Source organism: Lepisosteus platostomus, chromosome 7 (assembly GCF_059453375.1).
Source record: "Lepisosteus platostomus isolate fLepPlt1 chromosome 7, fLepPlt1.hap1, whole genome shotgun sequence".
NCBI classification, from domain to species: Eukaryota; Metazoa; Chordata; class Actinopteri; order Semionotiformes; family Lepisosteidae; genus Lepisosteus; species Lepisosteus platostomus.
The window spans coordinates 55,417,061-55,438,668 of record NC_142617.1 but is presented as its reverse complement, the minus strand read 5'-3'; the positions used below and the strand labels follow the sequence as shown (position 1 = coordinate 55,438,668).

Below are 21,608 nucleotides of genomic sequence, written 5' to 3'. Positions count from 1 at the left end.
TTTTAGTTGTTAGGCATCCCTGCAAAATGTAGAGAATGAGAAAAAACAGCAATTACTCACCCATTGAAAAATAGCCCACCAAATACATTTTCATACAGATTGAAATACAAATTCTCTAATAAAATAAAAATGAATCTAATACAAATAGAGGTAGGGTTACATTATTAATTTAAGGGCTTATTTAACAATATAATGCATATATTAAATTACATTTTGGTGGGATTTTTAGCTGGTGGGCTTTAAATCTGACTAGCTGTGTTACAGTTGTTTTGTTTTTCTGGTGGAGTACATTACTGTATTTGTAACTTACAGAAACTGCTGCTTGGCTGAAATAGCTCCAAGCCCCCTTCAAACAGATGCAAAATGGTGGTATTTCCGGTCAGTAAAGCAGGAAATGCAATTAAACAGCCAGACAACTGAAAGAAAAGAAGGTATGAAGACAGTTTTCCAACACTCTTGCAAAACTGAAAATAAGACATTGTCTACATTGTCTCGAGATGTTTTTGCACCAGAGAATGTTCTTGTTTGTCTCATCCCTGGGGTGACATTTGAAATGGAAAATTGTCATTCAAGGGTGATATTGTTTATATCCAGTTTCTGAAGGCAATGACAAAACCTGGGTAGGATATTTATTCAATCAATATGCAGGACTAGTTCAGCTTCTAAACTGGTAGCATTAGTCAGATAATCATCTGAACCCTGCAGTTTTTATCTAGCTTATCATCAGGTTTTGCTTTGCAAGATGGCATGTAATTAACTAAGCAGAGGTTCTGGAACAATAATGATATAGCTGTTGATCTTTTACTTTGCTAGTAACTCTTTTGGCTATGAAGAGAATTCCATGTGGTACAAAGAAAAATCTTTAAAATGAGATTGTGTGTAGTAGGTACTGAATGAACATAATAATAGAATAATCTAACAGAATAACAGAAAATAATAAAAAGGAGATATTTTATCACTGTCTTCTTTCTGTTAAAATCAAAGCACATGTGAAGTTTACCATATATACTCAAAATAAAAAGAAATGTATCACTGTATTTACTTACATTAATTAATCACTTATGCCTGATCATGACACACTGAGTTGACATTGACTTTAGTTTAAGTACTAAATCAGCTCATTAGTAAGAGAGTTGATCAGGCACAGGTAATGAGATAGTTTAACCTGTTAGATGTCAAGCACAGTAAAAAATAAGAAACAAATACAGAATATGCCGAGCTTATCAGGGGAACAGTATATTCATACCCTCTCTATATTGGAGGCTAGACAGCACACTGTTCTTCACAGTCAGTTTTTTTTACTGAAGTTGCAAGACATTACATCCAAATAGTACATCAGTCCTTGACCATGATCTGGGAGACCAGAGTCACTTCACATTGTGAAGCACGATGCATTAACATGTTCCATCTTTGTGATAACTTTCACATTCCAACTTCCACTGTATCAGAAAGACCAGGTCACAGCAAGTGATTTGTGGAAACCTGACTGCACAACCTTGATCAAGTCTTGAGGACTCGCCTGTTGTCCTTCTTATGAGATCATCCTAACATCACAGAATTCCAGTAGGTCCATGTAACAATATCTAACTTACTTGATGAGAATATTACATTTATGCTATACATGCCCTATTCCCTAGACTTAAACCCCCATGGAACAAATTGTGTGATGAGGTGGGATGACAGGTGGCGTGTGCCATTGAATACATAATCCCATATGAAAACATCTGCAATCTGCTTCAAAGCATGTGTCACAAATGTACAGCTTGTATTACTTCCAACAGTGACCACAAACGCTGCAGGGCTGTGACTTTCATGGTAAACCCCAATGACAAATGTTAATCAGCATAATGAAATTACCTATATCATGTCCGTTCAATAAAATGTGAGCCTACCACAAGAAAGATTGTGCATTTTTCTGATAATGCTATAAATGTGTTGTAGCTATAATAGGTTTCTTTTGCGGCTCAGTATGGATATCGCCTTAATGGGTGCCACAGCAGATACAAGTATTTGAAACTTAAAGAGCCATCCTTTGTTTCTAAGAGTGCAACATTGAAAGTTTTAATATTTAGAGGTTAGAACAAGGAGCTGTGTTGGTGTGCATTGGCTATAAAGCAACAAGTACAGGTTAATTTCTTGTGGTAAAGCAGAAGGAAAGAAACCAGTAACTAAACATTCTTCAGGCATTTTAAAACTTAGTTCTGAATTTATTTAACAAGAAAAATAAAATGCTGCATTATTCTACATGACAAAAGCCCCAATGTCCTGTTTAGGTATTGGTTGTTGATATTGCATGTTTTTTAAGAGTTTAGGTTCACATTTTCAGATGAAAACCAGAAATGAGCCAACCATGAAAACTGTCCACCCTGTAGGCAATATTAAACAAAGAAGATACGTGTAGCTTCTCTCAGTAATAAGAATCATCTGAGAATCACAACTGAAGACATGAGATTGTGATGATAAACTACAGTACATGAAATTGGCATACTGGTTTAGTTATTGGCATAATGTCTATTTACAGAATAAATTAAATTGAATATAATTCCTAAATTGTAATTCTTCTGTTATTCATTCTTTAAATTGTATTTTAACAAATTAAAAAAATGTAACAGCATCTAGTCTGAGCACAGAATTGTAAATCTTTTCTTTTAAAAGCCTGATTGCATGTTGTATTCATTATGATCCAGCGCTTGTGATGTACTTAGATCTAGTAGTGCTAATGGAACTGTGACTAATAACCAGTGAGACTGCATGTACACTAACAATGGAATGACTGTGTCAGATTATACGGGCAGTACTGCGGAATAAGTGAAATGCAGTTCAGTTTTTCTTCCTTTTTGTCGCTCATTTTCAGTTTTGTAGTGTGGATAGGTGAATAAGATAATTGTAAGAAACTTCAGTCTTTTTTGTTTTAAGGAAGGTTTCATAAATAACTAATATATAATTTAATATGCAAGGCACTGCAAGGGAATTTGATTCTGGAAGATAGAGACAGCAAAACAGATTAAATTAAAGAATTTACAAAAGAGAGTGCTTGGTGTTTTATTGATATACGATGACAGAGGTTTCATCTGGCTTCTAAACAGTACCTGATTATCACTTTCCACAGGGCTTAGCAATACATGTTTAATGAGTACAGAACAATCCTATCGTCCTATCATTAACAGACAATTTGTCATTAAAAAAACATTAATAAATGCAAAGCTGACTAATCAGTGGTTCTGCTCCAGGATGAAATAAAGTTGAACTAAACAATTTCATGCAAATATTTGTCATAATGCACAGTCTTGATGTTATGTGAAAGAGTTCATTTGGTAAGCGCTTAAGTAATTTGAGTTCTTGAAATCACAATTTATGAGTTAAAAAGTCCTAAAAGTGATTTGTGTGTAGTATTGAAGTAATTATTCTGATAATCGTATTCAATGTGAATTATTCTATATCTGTACCAATTTACAAAAACGGGCATTTTACTGATTTACTCTGGGCACAATACATTGCTCAGGGGTACAAGGTTGGATCACTGAGGATTTTAGCCCATAGCCTTCTAATTCCTGTGCTGTTCCACATCACTTTCTGTTGTGCAATAGGAAAGAGGTAGATAGTTCTACATTCAAGTCACAATGCTCCAGAGCTTATCCCCGGGAGATCAGTCCATTGTCGAGCCTACCTCTATCAATCACAGGACCCCATTCACACAGCTGGGTGGACTTGAGCAAACATGGTACAGTAAAGTACCTTACTGAGGGAACAAGAGTCTGCACCTGGAACTTGGACTCACCACCCAGCGGTTATGAGTAGAGAGACTTACCCACTGTACTATGCTGTACACACCCTAATGATAGGAAATACTCAGAATAAAAACATGATCTATATTCGACCTCAGTAACTGACAGCAAACACAAATTTCAAAGTGAACATTAATTTTAAAGTGAAGTTGAACATGGAATGGTATATCCAGGCCTACCAAACAGACAAGTGTGATGAAGTAGGAAATCATTTTTGTAAATATGGTTAGAATAGTCACTGTGGATTTTTTATACATTGAAGTTATAAGGAATGATGTAAATCACTTGGCCTTCTATACCAGGGCAAACAGTATTATTAGTGTTCTTTTACAAAGGGTGCAGTTGTACACCTAATATGAAATATTCTATTACTGTACTACAAATTGTGCAGGCTGTAGTGTTGTCACTCAGTGTGTGTGTACAGTATAGCCAGTAGAGAGCAGCAATAAGCAGTGCTTTTGTTTATACTTATCAAAGAGAACAAGTCACTACTAAAGCATTTAATAGGGATTTTTCAACATGATCATATTCCCTAATGCATACAGTATGATATCGCTGGGGTAGTTAAAATGGATACGGTAGCCATATTGTGTAACCTGAAGAACATAAAAAATTAGGAAGGAAAGGACCAAATATATGCTGAAATGTATTACATGCCCACAAAGTTAGTTTTTCACTGTCATGTCAGTCGTATTACCAGTCAGTGTCTTGATTGTATTGGGTTGTTTATCACAAATGATCCATGTTCAAAAAGCCATCTTGAAAATTAACTAGTGTGTTTGTATATCTATTATGTTGCAATGGTACACGTACTCATTCAAGACACAACAATTTAGCCGTAAGACAATTTATTATCACATTAATCTACATGTGTTGCCCCATCTCTTAGGCACCTATTTCAATTAATAACCCATCAAAGAATTAACTCTGAGATTTCAAGACTATCTGTGGACCAAATGCAGGATTCATGTTGCAGAAAACAAGAATAGTTTTTTTTTAGATTTGTTTAGTTTCAAATCCAGTAATATTATTTTATACATATGAAGACAGTAGAGCCAGCAGAGAGCAGCAATAAGCCAATCTTGTGTAAGCAAATTGCTTTTTCTCTATTGAAAACTTTACTTGGGAGAAAATGTAGTTCATTTGATTATTGTACCAAAAATATGTACAACAAACGTCAATTATCTATTTGAAAGATTTTTTGTCATTTTATAACATCTACTGACTTGTTTAAATAAGGAAGGCTGATGGATATCAAGGAATGTGATGGATACGAGCCAGTCTCGAAAAGAACCAACCTCTTCTGTGCTAGGCCTACCAAAGACTATACTATATATAAAAATGCATCCGTTACCAATTAAAAATGAACAGACTATCAATGTATGCTCTTACCAAGCAAATAGCTCATTAATTGCAAATGCTAGTGTTTTCTGGTCTTCATTAGTCTTTTTAAAAGAATGTTTGGCAATAATGCACAGAAATCCACAATGTCATTACTTTGCTTATGTCTTTTATAATTAACAAATTAACAAGGCTTGAATATTCGAATCTGCTTTAGTCTTTTTAGCAGTTCTGTAAAATTTTAATATGTAATCATAGATTTGTTTTTATGCATACTGTCATGTACTTTTAAAAATATTGGGAACAAAATCTGAGAAATAGTAACTCCTGACCTTTTTGTAAATCAAATGGCATCTTCATTTAAATGAAGAGTGACAAAAACATTTCCATCCTGACTGGAGTTTTATTTGAGTGCATTTTCATATTTATAAGAAAGCACAATGAGAATCAGTAGAAAAACTACTCAAAGATAGGAATATAAATAAGGCAGCACTCTGGTAAATTTACTAACAGAACAGACATAAATACTGCATAATGATTAATCACCTTCGGTTTTGCAAGATGTACCCTTACTTGCAATACAGATCGCTTATTTAGCTCACAGATCCTTTTGAGTGATTGTGCTCATATTCACTCTTGTGCCAGACTGTATGAAGAAACTATTCACTTTGCTGTTCCCATATGTTGAAATATAGATTACATCTACAGACTGAATTCAGATGTTTAATATACAACAAAACGGCATCCACCCATAACTGTGGAATATAAAACTGGAAATAACTCCACAAGTATTTCTGAAAGAATTGACTCTTTTTACAATTTAAAGACTGATTTATTTAAGTTTTCTTTATAAAAGGCCAGTTTGTTGATTACAATCTGTACCATATGTAAAAAAAGAGGAAGTCTGCTTCTTTAATTTTTTTTTGATGCCACTGTCTCCTTTTGCAGTAACAAAAACAATCAGAAAACAGATGTATTGGTATACTGTACATGTAGTCACAAAAACACTGTCATGGAAACAGTTTTGAATGTTAATATAGATATTCAAATACATTTCAGCATTTTTTGCTTTAATTGAGTTTTGTTACAATTTTTATTAAAAAAACAAATCCAAACAAGCATTGTTGTTGTTGTTAATACATTGCAGGATTCAAACCATAATATCCCACAAAATTGGTTAAACAAAACCAATCATCAAAAAAAGTTATGAAACTATGGCTACATCTAACCTGCATTCAATAATATTCAGCTACTGAATAAAAGGCTTAAAATTATTGGAGATTATATAACTGTGTGCATAGCCTCTGTACATATAGTAACACTTCATTGTTCGGTGATGTTTGATTGCCTTTGCAATGGCCTAAAAGGATGTGTGGGTTTTGTTATTCCATTGAAGCATTTTGTGTTGAACCCAAGAGGTGATAAACGTCCATTTATTTGTTAATGTTAATAATTACATTAAGCAAGAAACATTAAACGTTTAACTACAATCCCTGGCTTACTGCACCTAATACATCTATCCAGCATATACTGTGCTCTCAGTTATACACTAAAGGTGTATCAATACCAATATTGCCAAGCTACAAGCTTCAATTGTTTGACAGATTTCTCTTCCTTACAAATATCATCAGAAAGCCATTAATTTCTGGTAAACTCAAACTAAGAAGTAAGCATAAGCCGCAAGATGGGAACTACACTCTTTATGGGACACTCTGCTGCAGATCCATTGCAGGAAACACAGACAACCACATTTTTGAGACATCAATTAGCCTAACCAGTGTGTCTTTAGAAGGTGGGACAACACTAGAGCACCAAAAGAATTCCCATTTGCACAAGAGGAGAACTTCACACAGAAGGCTCCCCAGGCAGGGTCAAACTCAAGACCCCCAGCTGTTACGCAGCAACATTAATTGCCACATTGCATGTCAAAACATCTCTTTCAATAAAGTTTTAGATATTCCTTGTGGAAGCCCTTTGTGACCTATAAAGCCTCTTTGGCATACAGAATATGGCTCTTAGACACAGATGTAGATGCAGACATGATGTTCTTACAAATAAGTCATTTATGTAAAGGAGTTAACATTCAGTGCATCACCAATCTCTCAACAACGTTCTCCATCTTTTCTTTAGTAAATACAACAAGGTTTAGTTTAATGTTTTCATTTTAACCTTTGCTTTGTTCCTGTTACTATTGTGAGGTGTGTAAAAGCACACAATTAGGTTCCAATCACAGTTGTTTAAATGCATTACAGTTCCGCTGGAAGTATAGGAATATGCCATTCATTTTGAATATTTTACTATTCTTTGCTTCATTTCACTGGGAATCTGTCTTCAGTCTCTTCAAGTTTGCAAAAATAAACATGACAATAACTTTAATAAACCTTTACTTTAAATACAGTATATCTGACATGTTAGTAATTTCTGAGTTTCTGTTTTTCTGTAATACTATCTGCATTAAGAAAGCAGGTAAATGAAGGAGTCACCAGCATCTTAAAACACAAACATTAGACATCTGATATTGCAGAAGCTCAATAATCTTTTCACATAAAGTTACTGCAGTGGTTGTGCAGCTTACTGTATATGTTGAAAAAAAAAGAAGAAAAATGATACCACACTCCAAACAACCTTTTTTAATTTAGGAGATTACTCACAAAATAAACTTTTTAATTAACTGTAGTTTTAAAAACATTTTAGTTTGATAACTTCTAAAACATTTGAGGCCTTGCATGCACTTTGTTGGTATTTGGCATTTTTCAATTTGGTGAAGACTTATTGAAAGACATTGTATTACAGTTTGTTAATATGATAGATTTGGGGAACTAGTTTGTAAAAGTATTGAATATTCAACAACAGAACAAAATAAGAATACAGTAGTATAATACAACTCTGCTGCATCTCCCCGATAGCAGTTTTATCCCCCTCCAAGTTTACAACCAAAGGACAATACCCAGAAATCAGACAGTGTTGATGCCCCCAGTACACACACATCCTCCAACACCATGGATCTGAGTTGTAGGAAGGCCCATATAAATGATAAAGTGGTCCTATAAACTTGACACACCATGTTTGTTTCTCAGGAGGTCTGAGATAAAACATGGATCAGATGACAACAGGAAAAGGGCAGATGTTGTCGCACCAGGCCTCAGAAGGCAATTCTCATGTTGGCATACAAACTCACTATAATTGGCAGGGCAAGAAGGCAAAACTAAGCTCTCATCCCATGAGACGCATTGTGGGACGTTGGTATGGGAAAACGGCAATCGCCAGCCCTTGGTTCATATGCTTTCTGGATCGTCAGTTTCTCAGCAGCCCATCTGGTAAATTTCAAATGGCAAGAAAATGAGCAAAGCATTTTCATGTGTTGAATATGCTCATGAAATCTGATGAGTTAAAGAATAATTTGGAATGGAAAATTAAAATTTAAAAAGGTAATAAAAGCATACATTCTCGAAAATGAAGATCTTATGATGCAATTTGTTCTTGTTTTTCTTTACTGAGCTTTCATCTGTTTAAGGTTTTCCATATGAAATTCAGGGGAGCTTTGCCCCAAGGCTTATAATTAATACAGATAAAATTACCATCTGGTATGGAATTTAGTAGGAATGGAAACATTTTTATTACATTTCATATAACTTATGTGCCACTTTTCTTATTGAGTTTCCTTACATTTAGGGGCAGAATGAACGTATCCCTTAATTTTGTTATGAGCACCATTTTATGTCTTTTAGCTTTGACATTAAATACATACTGTACCATAATTCTCTTGAATTAGAATCCAAGAGTAAGGAAAAGTTTAACGAGTACATAAATGTACATTTGTGCAGAAACTGACACATCTCTTAATTAAAAAGTCATTCCTAAACAGGTCTGATCTGCTGTTTAAGCTTAGTAATGGCTGACCACATTCTGGTTCTGAAACAGTGGCTGTAGAAAAAGTCCCAGAGTCCCTACAACGCAAACAAAAACAAAAATCCACAGAAACATTCGGTCAACAACCATGGCCACGTACTTCCAGTCTTCAATGACCTGTAAAAAAAATAATAATAAAAATGCACAGCTCCTAAAATACACAAAGATAAGACAATAAAGTATATGCAGTGATCAACATCTTTGATGTTTCCTTTACACATAGCTTCCTTTAAAATGCAATTAGTGGTCATTGCATCTTCACTAGATCCCAGTTTAAGAAAAATGTCCTCTGGTTATAATATGTTAATAAAAAATATGTTTTTATTAGTAGTCACTATAATTACTGTTTTTTTATCATTATTCGCCATAATTACTGCAACCGTGTAAACAGTACATATACAGTATCAATTGATAAACTGATAAAAGTCTCAGAAGGATTCTTAGAATAGTAAGATTTTATCCTACAAACTGGCCATTAAAATATGTATAACATTTGCATATATGAACTCTCTCAAGAGTCTTCAATTAGGTTGACCAATCTATTCTTAAAAGTGGCTGTCACTCACACTTTGGTCATCGTCGTCGCCTCTCATGTGGTCAGCCACAAACCGCACCCCGTTGATAGCCTCCTGAACATCAGGCCTGAAGTAACCTGAGCTCTGTTGCCGGAAGTCCTGAGGTGCAGGGAAACTGCTGTGGACATCTGGTATCCGCAACTCACTCTTTCTGACCGAGTTGATGAAGGATGCGGCGTTTTTGTAGAAGTGTCGCGGGGAGGATGCGGAGGAGGAAGACAGAAAGGCAGAGGGTGGAGCACAGCCCAGTGCAGTCTTGCTAGCCCTCAGCTGCTGCTGCCGAAGCCTTTGCCTGGCAGAGTTGTTGTGGGGCCTCTTCATGAAGAGCAAGGCGGGGAGTTTGTCCAGGAACACCACCTTGACCCAGGGTGGCATGGTGTGGGTACTGGGGGAGCGGTGGTGGATATTGAGCACGCAGACACTAGTGATGATCGAGAAAGTCACCAGTACCATGGTAAACATCAAATACTTCCCAATCAGAGGCACATCCAAGGATGTGGGTGGAACAATCTTTGAGATCAGAAGCAGAAAAACAGTGAGAGCCAGTAAGACCGAAATGCAGAGTGTCATCTTCTCACCACAGTCAGAGGGCAAGTAAAAAACAAGGATGGCCAGCGAAGTGATGAGAACACATGGGATAATGAGGTTAATGGTGTAGAACAGGGGCTTCCTCTTGATGATGAAGTCATAGGTTACATCTACATATGTTGGGTCTAGGGGGTTGACAATTCTCCTTCCAGGCAGAGCCACTATGTCCCACTCACCGCTTGGGGTGAAGTCATCCATACTAGCCACATTATTCTTCAGCACCAGGTCAATTTCTGTGTAGTCGTATGTCCAGGACCGGAACTTAAGAGTGCAGTTCTGCTGGTCAAATGGGAAGTGCTTTACTTCGATTTTGCAGGCGCTCTTGTAGATGGCTGGTGGAAGCCAGAAGATGCTGCCATTAAACTGCACTACAGCATTAGTAAAGAGGGACACCTCGTATGTGCCATCAGCACTGATGTGGGAGAGAGATAAAGACAAACACTTTTGCAGTCACTGCATTTCATCAGAAAAGCTTCTTGTAATCCACTAATGATTCTGTGCATTACATCTGTTAGTCTGTAAAGGGTTTGCCTTTGGCATAGGGTTATCACCTGGTTAAATAATCCAGAGAGGCTTCAAGATTAATTGAAATTTGAAACTCACCTCTCAGCCACAAATTAATTGATTTTAATCAAAGTTGTGTAATAACTTCCCTCACCCAGACATAAATGAGCTGTTCAAAGATTCACTGAGCAAGACTAAATGGAAAAATAAGTACTGCAAAGGAAATGCATATACGTAACCTCAGCATAAATTTTACAATGTTGTCAATATAGGTTAGCAATACAGCTTAGCAATATAGCATTTCACTTGAATAATGCATAAGCCTGGAATGAATCATAAAATAAGTGTTTGAATTAAGATTAATTTATCAGTTAATGTGAATCTGAAAAAATAAGATTATACTGTAAATACATGTTCACGGATTATTTTGCAGATTCATATTACTTATCGGGATTTGTAAAACTGAGTCCAATGGATTCTTTAAGATTCCGATGTAAGTAATCACGCATTGATCCATTCACAAGTTGTAGTATATGTAGTTAATTTATTGGTGGTGGTGGAGGGGAGTCCCCATTACCTATAAAGCGCTTTGAGTGGAGTGTCCAGAAAAGCGCTATATAAGTGTAAGTAATTATTATAATTATTATTATTACTTGAGAAGCTTCTATCTAATTTAGCATACTGTATAACAATCCATCCACCCATCCATTTTCTAACCAATTAATTTCATATGGATAGTGGGAGAGCCAGAGTCTGATCCAGCAAGCAATGGGCACAAGCAGGATATTCCCTGGATGGGAGAGCTACTCCATTTCAACACACACACACATTCACACCAAGGCCAATTGTCCCAGAAGCCAACTGACCTACCAGCACAGCTTTGGACTGTATGTGGAAACCAGAGCACCCAAAGTAAACCCACATGTACATGCAAGGCAGCAAAGCTAAACACTGTGTCACCATGCCACCCACAACATTACTGGCTTTTCATACTATTTTTATATTTCCATTCTAAAAGTGTCTGCTTCTTTCTTCATTGAACTCTCCTCTTTTGCCACCAAAAACTAACAAAGTCTATCATGTACAGTTTGTAGTTCACAGTATGCAGTTTCATAAAACTCTCTTGGAATAAGGAGCCAGGTGGCTGTACACTGTCAATTTACTATACAGTATATACTGTTAGCGCGACTAAATAAATTACCAATGTTATGAGCCAATTATAAAGATTTATACATTTAAAGATCTTATAAAGATTTATAAAAATGATATATTGTACTATAGTTTTAAATAATATTAGTTCCCTGTACATGTACAGAGTTTTCCAAACTAAAGATTCACAAAGTTCTACTTAGTAAAATGTGGGAGCCATTATGCATTACTAGCTCCAATGGACAGCTGAGCAGTGGAAGACGTGAGGCATTTTTATTCCCCATTTGAATCAAAGGGAATCTTTAAGTAGGACAGATTATGCACGTTTAGTGTGGCACTTTCATACTTATAATTAATAGTGCCATGGGATCCTTAATGACAAAGTAGTTCTAATAAACCTCAGTTTAAAATCGGAAGGATGGTACTTCATACAGTACAGTGTCTCCTCTATATATTGTAATTGTGTCTTATCTTGTGTATTCTCCTTATTTATTGTTGTATTCTTCTTATTTATTGTTATTGTCATCCTGTAAAGCGCTTTGAGAAGCCACCTTTAAAGGCGCTATATAAAATAAAGTTTTTTATTATTATTATTATTATTATTATTATTATTATTATTATTATTATTATTATTATTATTATTATCATTACATAGTTCCTGAGAACTGGTGAGTTTAGGCTAGAAGGTGACAATACTGTTGTCTTAGCAGATGAAAAAATACACAAGTGAAGTTGTCTCATATCTCATGCAAATATTATATTGGGGCTGCATCAATGCTTTTGAAGTTGTACTGTTTCAGTAGGTGAACCTCTCTGTTTACCCCAGCCAACAGTTGATCAGACTGAAGAAATATTTATTTTCTGTTTTTTTGTTACTTGTCTTTTTGTTTGCTGTTAATCCCATACAAACCACATACAATATAACACAAGCATAGCCTAATCTTTACCTACTTGTTGTACAACACAATATCAGGAAGCCATAGGTGCCGGGCAGGTATACGTAGTTTGTCTATCCCATCATATTCTGAAGGATCCCAGGAAAGTCTGTAATCAACCCATAGCTAAGGAAACAGAAAACATTTAAAGGTCAGACTTTCTTTCATTTGTTAGCAAAGTGCATGAACCCAGGCCACAAATTAATAACACCTTGCGCACTTTAAGTGTAGCTATGTTCACACCTTTTGTGTTGCTTAGTGTAAATTATGTAATGGCAATAACATTTTACATTTATAAAGTGGCAAAGAGTCACTTCTAGTCACCAACTTAAGTGACCTCTTTGGGATTCAGGCAAACGATCACTTTACAAAACAGTTACTGTATCTGTTAAGTGCCCTTTTGTATAGCTATGTTTGTTTTTTTTTCATCAAAATGATATTCAGATAAAAACCCCGAACTAAAATATGACACTGCATAATACAGAAAACAACATCTGTAACATCAAATATTACATAATTCATTTGATTAAAAATATATTTTTTCACAATATCTGTTAATGTGTGGTGATATGCCTCTGGATGATGAATGACAAGACACTAATTCAAAGGAATCATATTAAACCACATGTGAATTTAAGTTTAATAGACTGATCATTGAATCTTGCACTTTGATCTTCATACATACCTGGTTTAGCCAGACATTTGTGGTCATGATTTGTTCTCTCTCATTCTGAGGATGGAGAAGACAGCCACATTAAACAGATTTATAGACAAAAACCAGTGGAAAAGTCTTTAATAACAATTACTTGATTACAAATTGAATAAAAAAGTACACATAATCTCCTGTTATAAATGCCCGGCCCACCTCCTTTTAGTATCACCAGCAGAAAAGGAAAGAGCCTTACACACTTTCCTTTCCTTTTATGAATGCCTGTCCAGAACGTTTTAAACCAGTGCCCACAATCACACCAGAAGGCGGCTGAGCACTTCCTGTACTGGCTGGGCTTTATTCATTCAGGGTTCTCTGTTTCCTCTGGATCCCTCATTCGCTGTCTGATACAACAGCAACTCTTGCGACCTGACAGGTGTCTTAAAATTAATAAGGTGAGTTTACAGTGATACATTTTCACTGCTCATCCAAATGGTTGCTCTCTCTCCTGTAAAAAACTGTCTTTTATGACAGTATGTCAAAAGGATTAATGCTTAACAGTTAAGTATATAGGAGGAATGTGTCCATAGGTCCTCTAAAGCCGTATGTCTCTATCAGTGTTTGTTGTCATACAGTACATCTTATCTGATAAATAGCTGGAGATTATAAAAGGGATTGCTAAAAAACAGAGAATAACTGACAAATCCAATTTTGAAAAAAAAAATTCAGATGGGTGGCAAATAATCTGAACTGAAAAGAAACAAAAAAGTGAATCATACGCAATATATTATTCAATAAAGTGAGAGGCAAGAGAAAAAATAAAAATCTATATTGACTGAAGCAGATCCTAATCAGCCTTATGTGGAGGTGCAGGACTAGAGCAAAGCTGGTACCCCGACGTACTGATTGATGTGACAGTGTTTCAGTGAAAAACAAAAAGGTACTCATAAATATTACACACGCACCAACCGCTGTGCTGCTAAAGCTTGTCAAGCAATCATTAACCAGGCGGAGAAGTCCTTCAGCTTGTTCATGTGTTTTCAAATGAAATCCTAAAGTTTCTATTTGCTTCCGTAAAAAGCAGAAGGCCTGGCAGGGTGAGAAGTCCACCGCCATAGAGTCTGCTGCTGGGCCTGCTTACCACGCTGATGAGCTGAGCCAAAGACACCTGCAAGGTGATGGTCACTCGCTCTGAGCTGTTTACGGCTGGGCGAATCAGCTTGTTGTAGCGATCCTTGCCAAGGAGGCAGTTCATAAGCTTTTCCTCTGCATCTGCCGAGCTGCACTCTGCAAAAAACAAATATTGTCAAGATCAAGAACTGAAAGTTATCTTCTAATAATACCAACTAGATCATTTTAATATCTGCACAACCATGACTGTGACATTGTTGCAGGGTCTTGTTTGTTGTTCGTTATATAATAATGATACGTGATTATACAGTACAACAGGAATATTATATAATGGCTTCTTCCAATATGCAGTAGATTTGTAGCTTGACAACATATATAAAACGTACAATACTGTACATACTCAGTCGACTTTGTTTTAAAATTAAAATGTTAGGAACAGTTTTGAGTTTCTAGACATGTTATACTTCAAGATTTAAAGCAATGAGCTAACCCTGTCACTTGAGCAATTATTATACATTACAAATTGATTCCAGTTTCTCTGACAGTGTAAAAACCAACAATAATAAAGTTGTTTATTCTGGCATTTGGCATGCCTGTCAACTGTTTGTCAAGAATAATTGTATTGTTTTTTTCAATAATTACAGACTAATCACGTTATATTAGGGCTAATTAATATTCTGTTAAAAAAGTATTGTATGAATTAGAACATGAACTTCAAAAAAGGTCCTTTGAATTCTAATTCACAGAATTAACAGAAATGTTAGATCAGAAATGCAACTGTCCACCATCATGCAGAATTCATTTTGCATGGCGCGAGCAGAACTCACTGTATTCTGAGGAGCGGTGTCACAGATAGGGATGACCCCTCAAATAAGAATTATTCCTGCCTCACATACAACTATGCCACCCAGCAATTATAAAGGGTGCTAGGCCCCTTACTTCCTTGCTGCAGGTCCTATGCATCCTGCTAGAATCACCAGTGCATCCACAGACCACACTAGAGAGTTAAAGTATCATATGTGCTATTTATTTACAGCAAAGAATCTTCCCTTCACATAAAACCCTTCCTATAACACAGGCTTCCTATGACCAATAGCTCAATACACAAATCACATGACACAGCATACCCATAGAGTTATCCAGCACCCCAGTTTCCAGAAAATGGCCCACATTATTCTCTGAGCCCAGCTGAGTTCAGAGGCCTGGTGTGTCTCATTATGCCACAGCGAAGGGACAGGGAAATTCCAGACTTCCTCCTCAGTCCTGACATCCTGAGCAAATTAGTCCATCTCTAATCTGTTTGTCTCCAAGTCCGGTTTGGGGTAGAAGGGGGAGACATACAGTATGAAGCTGGGGTCTTGCTCTACTGCCCCTAGTCCCTGCCATCTGAGTGTTCTCCTGGGTCCAACTGCCACAATCTGTGCCACAAACTTTCCCTTTTCCAAAGGTGTCAATTCTCTGTCCCGACTGGGGCTTTTCTGCCTTCGAAACAAAAGGCTCTTAACTCTGTTCTCTTTGGGGAAGAAGCTTTGAGTGCTTCTTCAGGAACTGGCTGCAGGTACTGTATGCTGATGCAGCATTCTGTCTCATCCCACTCTCGGGCCTACCTCCCAATCACAGGTCCATTCAAAACTGTTTGGTAGTCCCCATTGTACTGTATGTTACCTGCTGAAAGGTGTAGTAATTGTCCAGTGTCTGTGTTAAGAGGGCCTTTGATCAGGGCAGAAACTCAAAGAATAGGGCATGAAACTGAATCAACATCAAGATGTCACTGGTGCATCAATGCAGCCCACATCGGCACCAAACACCCATTCTTTCTAGTCTGTGACAGTAGCACTCTGTGTTTCTGAAGCTGGAAATGCAGGTGATGAGCAACACCGAGTGCAAAAGCAAATTAGAGTTTAAGAGCTTATCAATAAGCATGTATCAGTACATAAATTGATATGTATTGTATATGTACTACTGTATATGTACTGTACTATAGGATATATTAAATGAAATTCTACCTAGAATCACAGTCTCAAAAAAGATAATATGAAATTAAGAAAATGAAAATATCCATTATCACAGTATGTGAAACACATTGTCTATCAAAATACGGACAGTAATTGATTCCATAAAACAAGCAAGTTACTTAGGTCTTTAACAAACATCTTGTATCTAGATTTGTATTGCTATAGTTGATCTAAATAGCAGCATATGGGAAATCCAGAGCTCAAATTAATCTTGTACTGACAGCAAATGTCAAGACAGGTTATTATAACCTTCTTTTGGGCTGACATGTCTTTATTTCACTTTTTAACTTTATAGCGTGTATTTTACTACCCTGTCTCATGACTTGTTGCTGACACAGCAGCCATGCCTGGTTCATGAAATGAAGCACTGCATCAAAATGAGCAAGCAGCAGCCTGCAGTACAATGTTTGAAACAGTTTTCTACCACACCAGTTTTTAACTATTATTGGATGATGACCACTTCTCTAACAGTAACACTTTGCAACCTCTGCAAATCAGACTTATTGTCAGATCACTTTTTTTTGTTAATCTTAACCATTGTGCCTCAATGCAACTGAATTTCTCACCTACAGTATACCATCTTCCCAATCCATTAGTTCTACAAAATAGACCATTTTGTCAGCCTTAAAAACTGTAGGACAGTTACATTTTTCTTGAATTACACATTTAAAATTAACACCAAACTCAATCTATGTCTTGCTATACTTACAGTACATTTAAATCGTTGGAACGTGGAGAATACCTGTATTCTCTGAGCATACAGGTAGGTACTGAAATTACTGTGCATATGTAAGCCGTAATTATATACTGCATTTGAAAATAAAAAAGATAAAAATATCCTATTAATTACCCCTCTCTTTACCCTTTTGTACAATAGCTTGTAAAAGGTACAACATTGTGTTCTTGGCTGCAGGTTTGAATAATTAACATGCAAATACTTTACTCACAAGTATTACTATTAAGGAGTTTTTCTATTTAAGGGCAATGGTTGGATAATTTTGTGTCGCATCTGCTCAGGCTAGCAGAAAAGAGGAATACAGTAGGAGGTGGTTAGAAAGCCTGGTCTTGGAACAGATCTCTGTGAAAAGACAGAACGCCAGTTTAGTGAGAGAAGGGGGCAAGTAGCTCAGGGAGGAGGAGAAGGAATGATAAAGAGATCTAGAAAAAAGATTTAGCGGAAGGCATAGTAGGTCACAGCGGAAATGTTTACACCTGAAGACTTGTAAGTCAAGTTTACATCTGAAGAATACTCCACAACTTAAAATATGTCTCTTTTACTTTCAGAATAGGATAAACCTTTACCTTTGACTTTTTTTTTTAATTAGGCAACGTACTTAGCTAAGAGCCCTCTTTGGCCCTTACACTATCTTGGTCAAACTCTAATTTACGAGACATGATGGAGAAGTTTACAGGGATACGGCATTTAGAGTCGGTTTGGTGTAACCCGCCCGGCTGAGGAAGTGACCTCATCATGAGGTCAAGGCTGAAAGAAGCCCTCCTGCTTCGCGAGGTGTGAGCCAGGGAACCACTGAAAGGTGAACGTGGGGTGGGGGGAGGGGAGCGAGAGATGCACAAAAGGGTGCTCAACAGGCAGGATATTTATGCGTAAGACACCAGTGAAATTAAAGCTGGACCTCCTTCCGAACCTCCATTTAAAACCACCATCCTGGCTTTAAAACCTTAGTATTACGTACACGCCATCTGAGGTGAAAGGAGCACATCACACTGACAACTGCATGATCCAACAGCACCAATGGAATGACAGATGTTCTGAATCATTGTGCACTGTAATCACAGACAACCCAACACTCACCTTAAATAAAATCTGGTAATTACTTCCTGTAGTTAGTGGTCACCGTGGTGTTTCATTATTCCAAAAATCAATAGTGATTTACATTACCTCCAGTACTTTTGTATGTGCATTGTCCCTGTGGTCTTAAAATTTTAGTGCTAATTTTGAAAATGGTACTCCAAAGCTCACCTTGATTGATGGAAAAGAGTTACCCCCTGTCATTTTGAGGCTATTTTGACAGTATAATGATCTACAGCACCAGCTGCAAGCAGATGGCATATACTGCTGTGTAGATAAAGCCAAAGACAGTGTCTTCTTTGGAATTCTGTGTAAAGTATAATTTTATTATTATGGGCTGATATTATGATTTTTTTTGTAGTCAAGCCTAGTTTTAATTTTTGATGTTGCTAACGATGTTTTTATTGAGTAGGTTTGTAGCTTTCAAAATGTATTTTTAAAAAGCAGATTGCTAGAGTTCATTGTATTATTGCTTTACAGCACATTGTTGGATAATTAAGGTTTTTTTTAAATCCGTCTCTCTGTATGTCTCCATCCTTCCACCTGTCCATCCACTGGTAACAGTGTTAACAGATTTCAATAAAATGTTATGGTATTTTAGTCAGTCCTCTCATTTTGTAAATGCACAAATTACAATTGCAATTAATTCTTAATTACTTACTACTAGACCTTTTTTTATTGTAATAAAGAAAAAAATCCAACCCTCATGTAAAATACGAAACATTTAATCAAGTTACAAATTATATTTGCCCACTCTGTGGTGTACTGACTACTATACCATAGGTTTCTCCATTTAGCACTGCCCCTTTATACATTGTATGGTCTTCCTAGTGTTAGCATGTAAAGTTTAAAGAGCACATTTCATCTCTTTTTATAAAACTGTTAACCAGCTCACATATTCTGAGGGAGTTTCAATAGTTAGCCCACTTCACTGGTCATTTTAGAGTTAACAGAAGTTCCTGTGGAGGCAAATTTAACATTTCAAAATACAGCAGTTTCTGGTGTAGCCTGCATGTGACCTCTTTGCTTTCAGCAAAAAATATTTTTATTTAGATCTTAAAAAATCAGAGACTACCTAGTCAATATTATGAAGTAATTTCACTTTCAGCGTTGTATTTTATTGAACCTATTGTACAAATGTATACATTGTACTGTTACTGTACTTAGAACATGCATATAATCTGAAAATCAAAATCATAACATACAAATTCTATTTACTGTTTTATTTCTTAAATGCTACTATGAACACATTTACAATGTGCTTTGATTTGAGTCAAACCTGTATTCCTTGTTCTCCAGAAGTTGATGTTAATGTCCAAGGAAGGAAAATGTGAAAACAGAATTAACTAGATTATATATCTTATTAACATTATATTATAGACATTATAGATCTACTTTACTAAGGAGGTATTGGATACAACTGGAAAAAGAGGAACAACTCCGATACTGGAGTTTTTCTTTACCTGTTATGTTGCATACATTGATGAACTCATTATTGATAAGAGTTACATCAAACCAAGTTGTTGTATATTTATACACGCCAATGCTTCACATAGAAGAAAATATAGCCTCTAAAATGTTTTATTTTATTAGTATTATTGTGGGGTTGTGTATTGCTTATGTTTATAGTTTAAGAGGAATTTACAAAAAGGCCTGATTGCGTAGCTACCTGTACTACATCACGGTACAAGTCCAAACTGACTTTATCTTTTGGATGTATAACAGCGTCTTTATACCAAAACTGACACATTTTTTACAGAAAAGGCCTAGATTTCTCCACGTTATTGGGACATTTCTATAAAAAACTTTAAATAATTTCCATATACTATGGTTCCATATACTGTGAAACGGAACTCAAACAAGGTATTAATCCCGTTTTGAAAACCGCTTCGCCAAATTATAAACTGCAAACGGTGAACTATACATCCCCACCACCTTTACATCTGTTCTTCCACAGCTAACCTGAATCTCCCCGAAGCAGCCAGAGAGCGCTATGAGCGCTATCTAGTTTTACGCGTTGGGGGACAGGTTCTGTAGTTTGGTTCACTAAGCTTTGTATTATTAGGAGATTGCGTTTTACAACGAAAGACTGTTACACAGTATTGTTTAATCTTAGGGGAAATGGCTGCAATAGCCTTTTCGTATCCTCTGGAAACTGCAATAGCCTACGCGAGTGCACACTGGTGTACCTTGACCCGAGCCATATGGCATACTGTACATACTGTACTGTATTCAAGTGTAGAATCACCTACAGTACTCGTGTTTTCAAACTGTTCCCAAACAGTACAAAATTAAAAACTTTCCGTGCAACGGCTATTTGCACATTCAAATCACTGTCTCAAAACTTTCCATTAAATACCAAGGCAATCACTAACAACGAAACATATACGGTACAGTACTGGTACAGTATATGTACAGTAATATCATTAGGGCATACAGTACCTGGGCTATTTTAGTTTGAACATTTTACAAATGTTACATTTTAATGCAAATAAAAATGCATTAATCGATGTAAAAAAGATAAGCATAAAATGGCATTGTACTCACTTTTAATCAAAGTTAAGAAGCAAACACAGAGTGCAAGAGTCCGTTTCATAGTTGGTGCCATGAAATCTATTCCTCTTAGACGCAGCCCCATTCGATTACCTTAAAAATAAGCATGCCGTGCATATTTAACTGATGGGTGCTAAGCACAAAAAGGGCGATCCATCCCACTCGGTACAAGCTAAAGCCAGAACTCTTTCTTCTTTTGAAGTTTGTTAGCGTTTCATGTCTGTTGGTAAATGAAAGCGCAGGGGGAAAAAGCAGATGTCATGCGCGGGGAATCAGCTAGAGATCTCCATGGGGTTCCGCACCAAGTCTCCGGTGCTCTGCAATGGCACCCCCCTCTTACACATCTCCGGCTCTGTGACTGGTGACCGCCGCACACACCCTAGATACCCTGCGTTAAATTATTGTCTCCCGTTATTTTGCGTAATATCTCCCGATAAAAACTTTCTGCTTTACCCGTAGTTCTGAAAATTAATACCAGCTTCGCCTGAAATAAATAAAGAGACCACCAGGCAACTCTAAATACTTAGAATAAGAATGCCACTATCTCGCCTATTATCGTAACTTTTCCTCTGATGCTTAGTCAATGTTAGTATTATGTAGCATTTTTAACAGGTCATATGTGGTTATTTCAGAATGAACTGGTCCAGCTTCAATGCCATAATTT

General features: G+C 36.5%; 1 protein-coding gene across 1 annotated transcript; it reads right to left on the bottom strand.

Annotated features, from left to right (window-relative positions):
- Positions 1 to 5,936: 5,936 nt before the first annotated feature.
- chrnb4 (cholinergic receptor, nicotinic, beta 4 (neuronal)) lies at positions 5,937 to 21,547 on the bottom strand. The gene is made up of 6 exons (XM_088641307.1): positions 20,939 to 21,547; positions 14,577 to 14,722; positions 13,472 to 13,516; positions 12,803 to 12,912; positions 9,602 to 10,610; positions 5,937 to 9,152 (listed from the first exon to the last, which is right to left on the bottom strand). The coding sequence occupies exons 1-6, from the start codon at positions 21,027 to 21,029 to the stop codon at positions 9,012 to 9,014; spliced, it is 1,542 nt and encodes a 513-aa protein (XP_088497433.1). The 5' UTR covers positions 21,030 to 21,547; the 3' UTR covers positions 5,937 to 9,011.
- Positions 21,548 to 21,608: the final 61 nt, after the last annotated feature.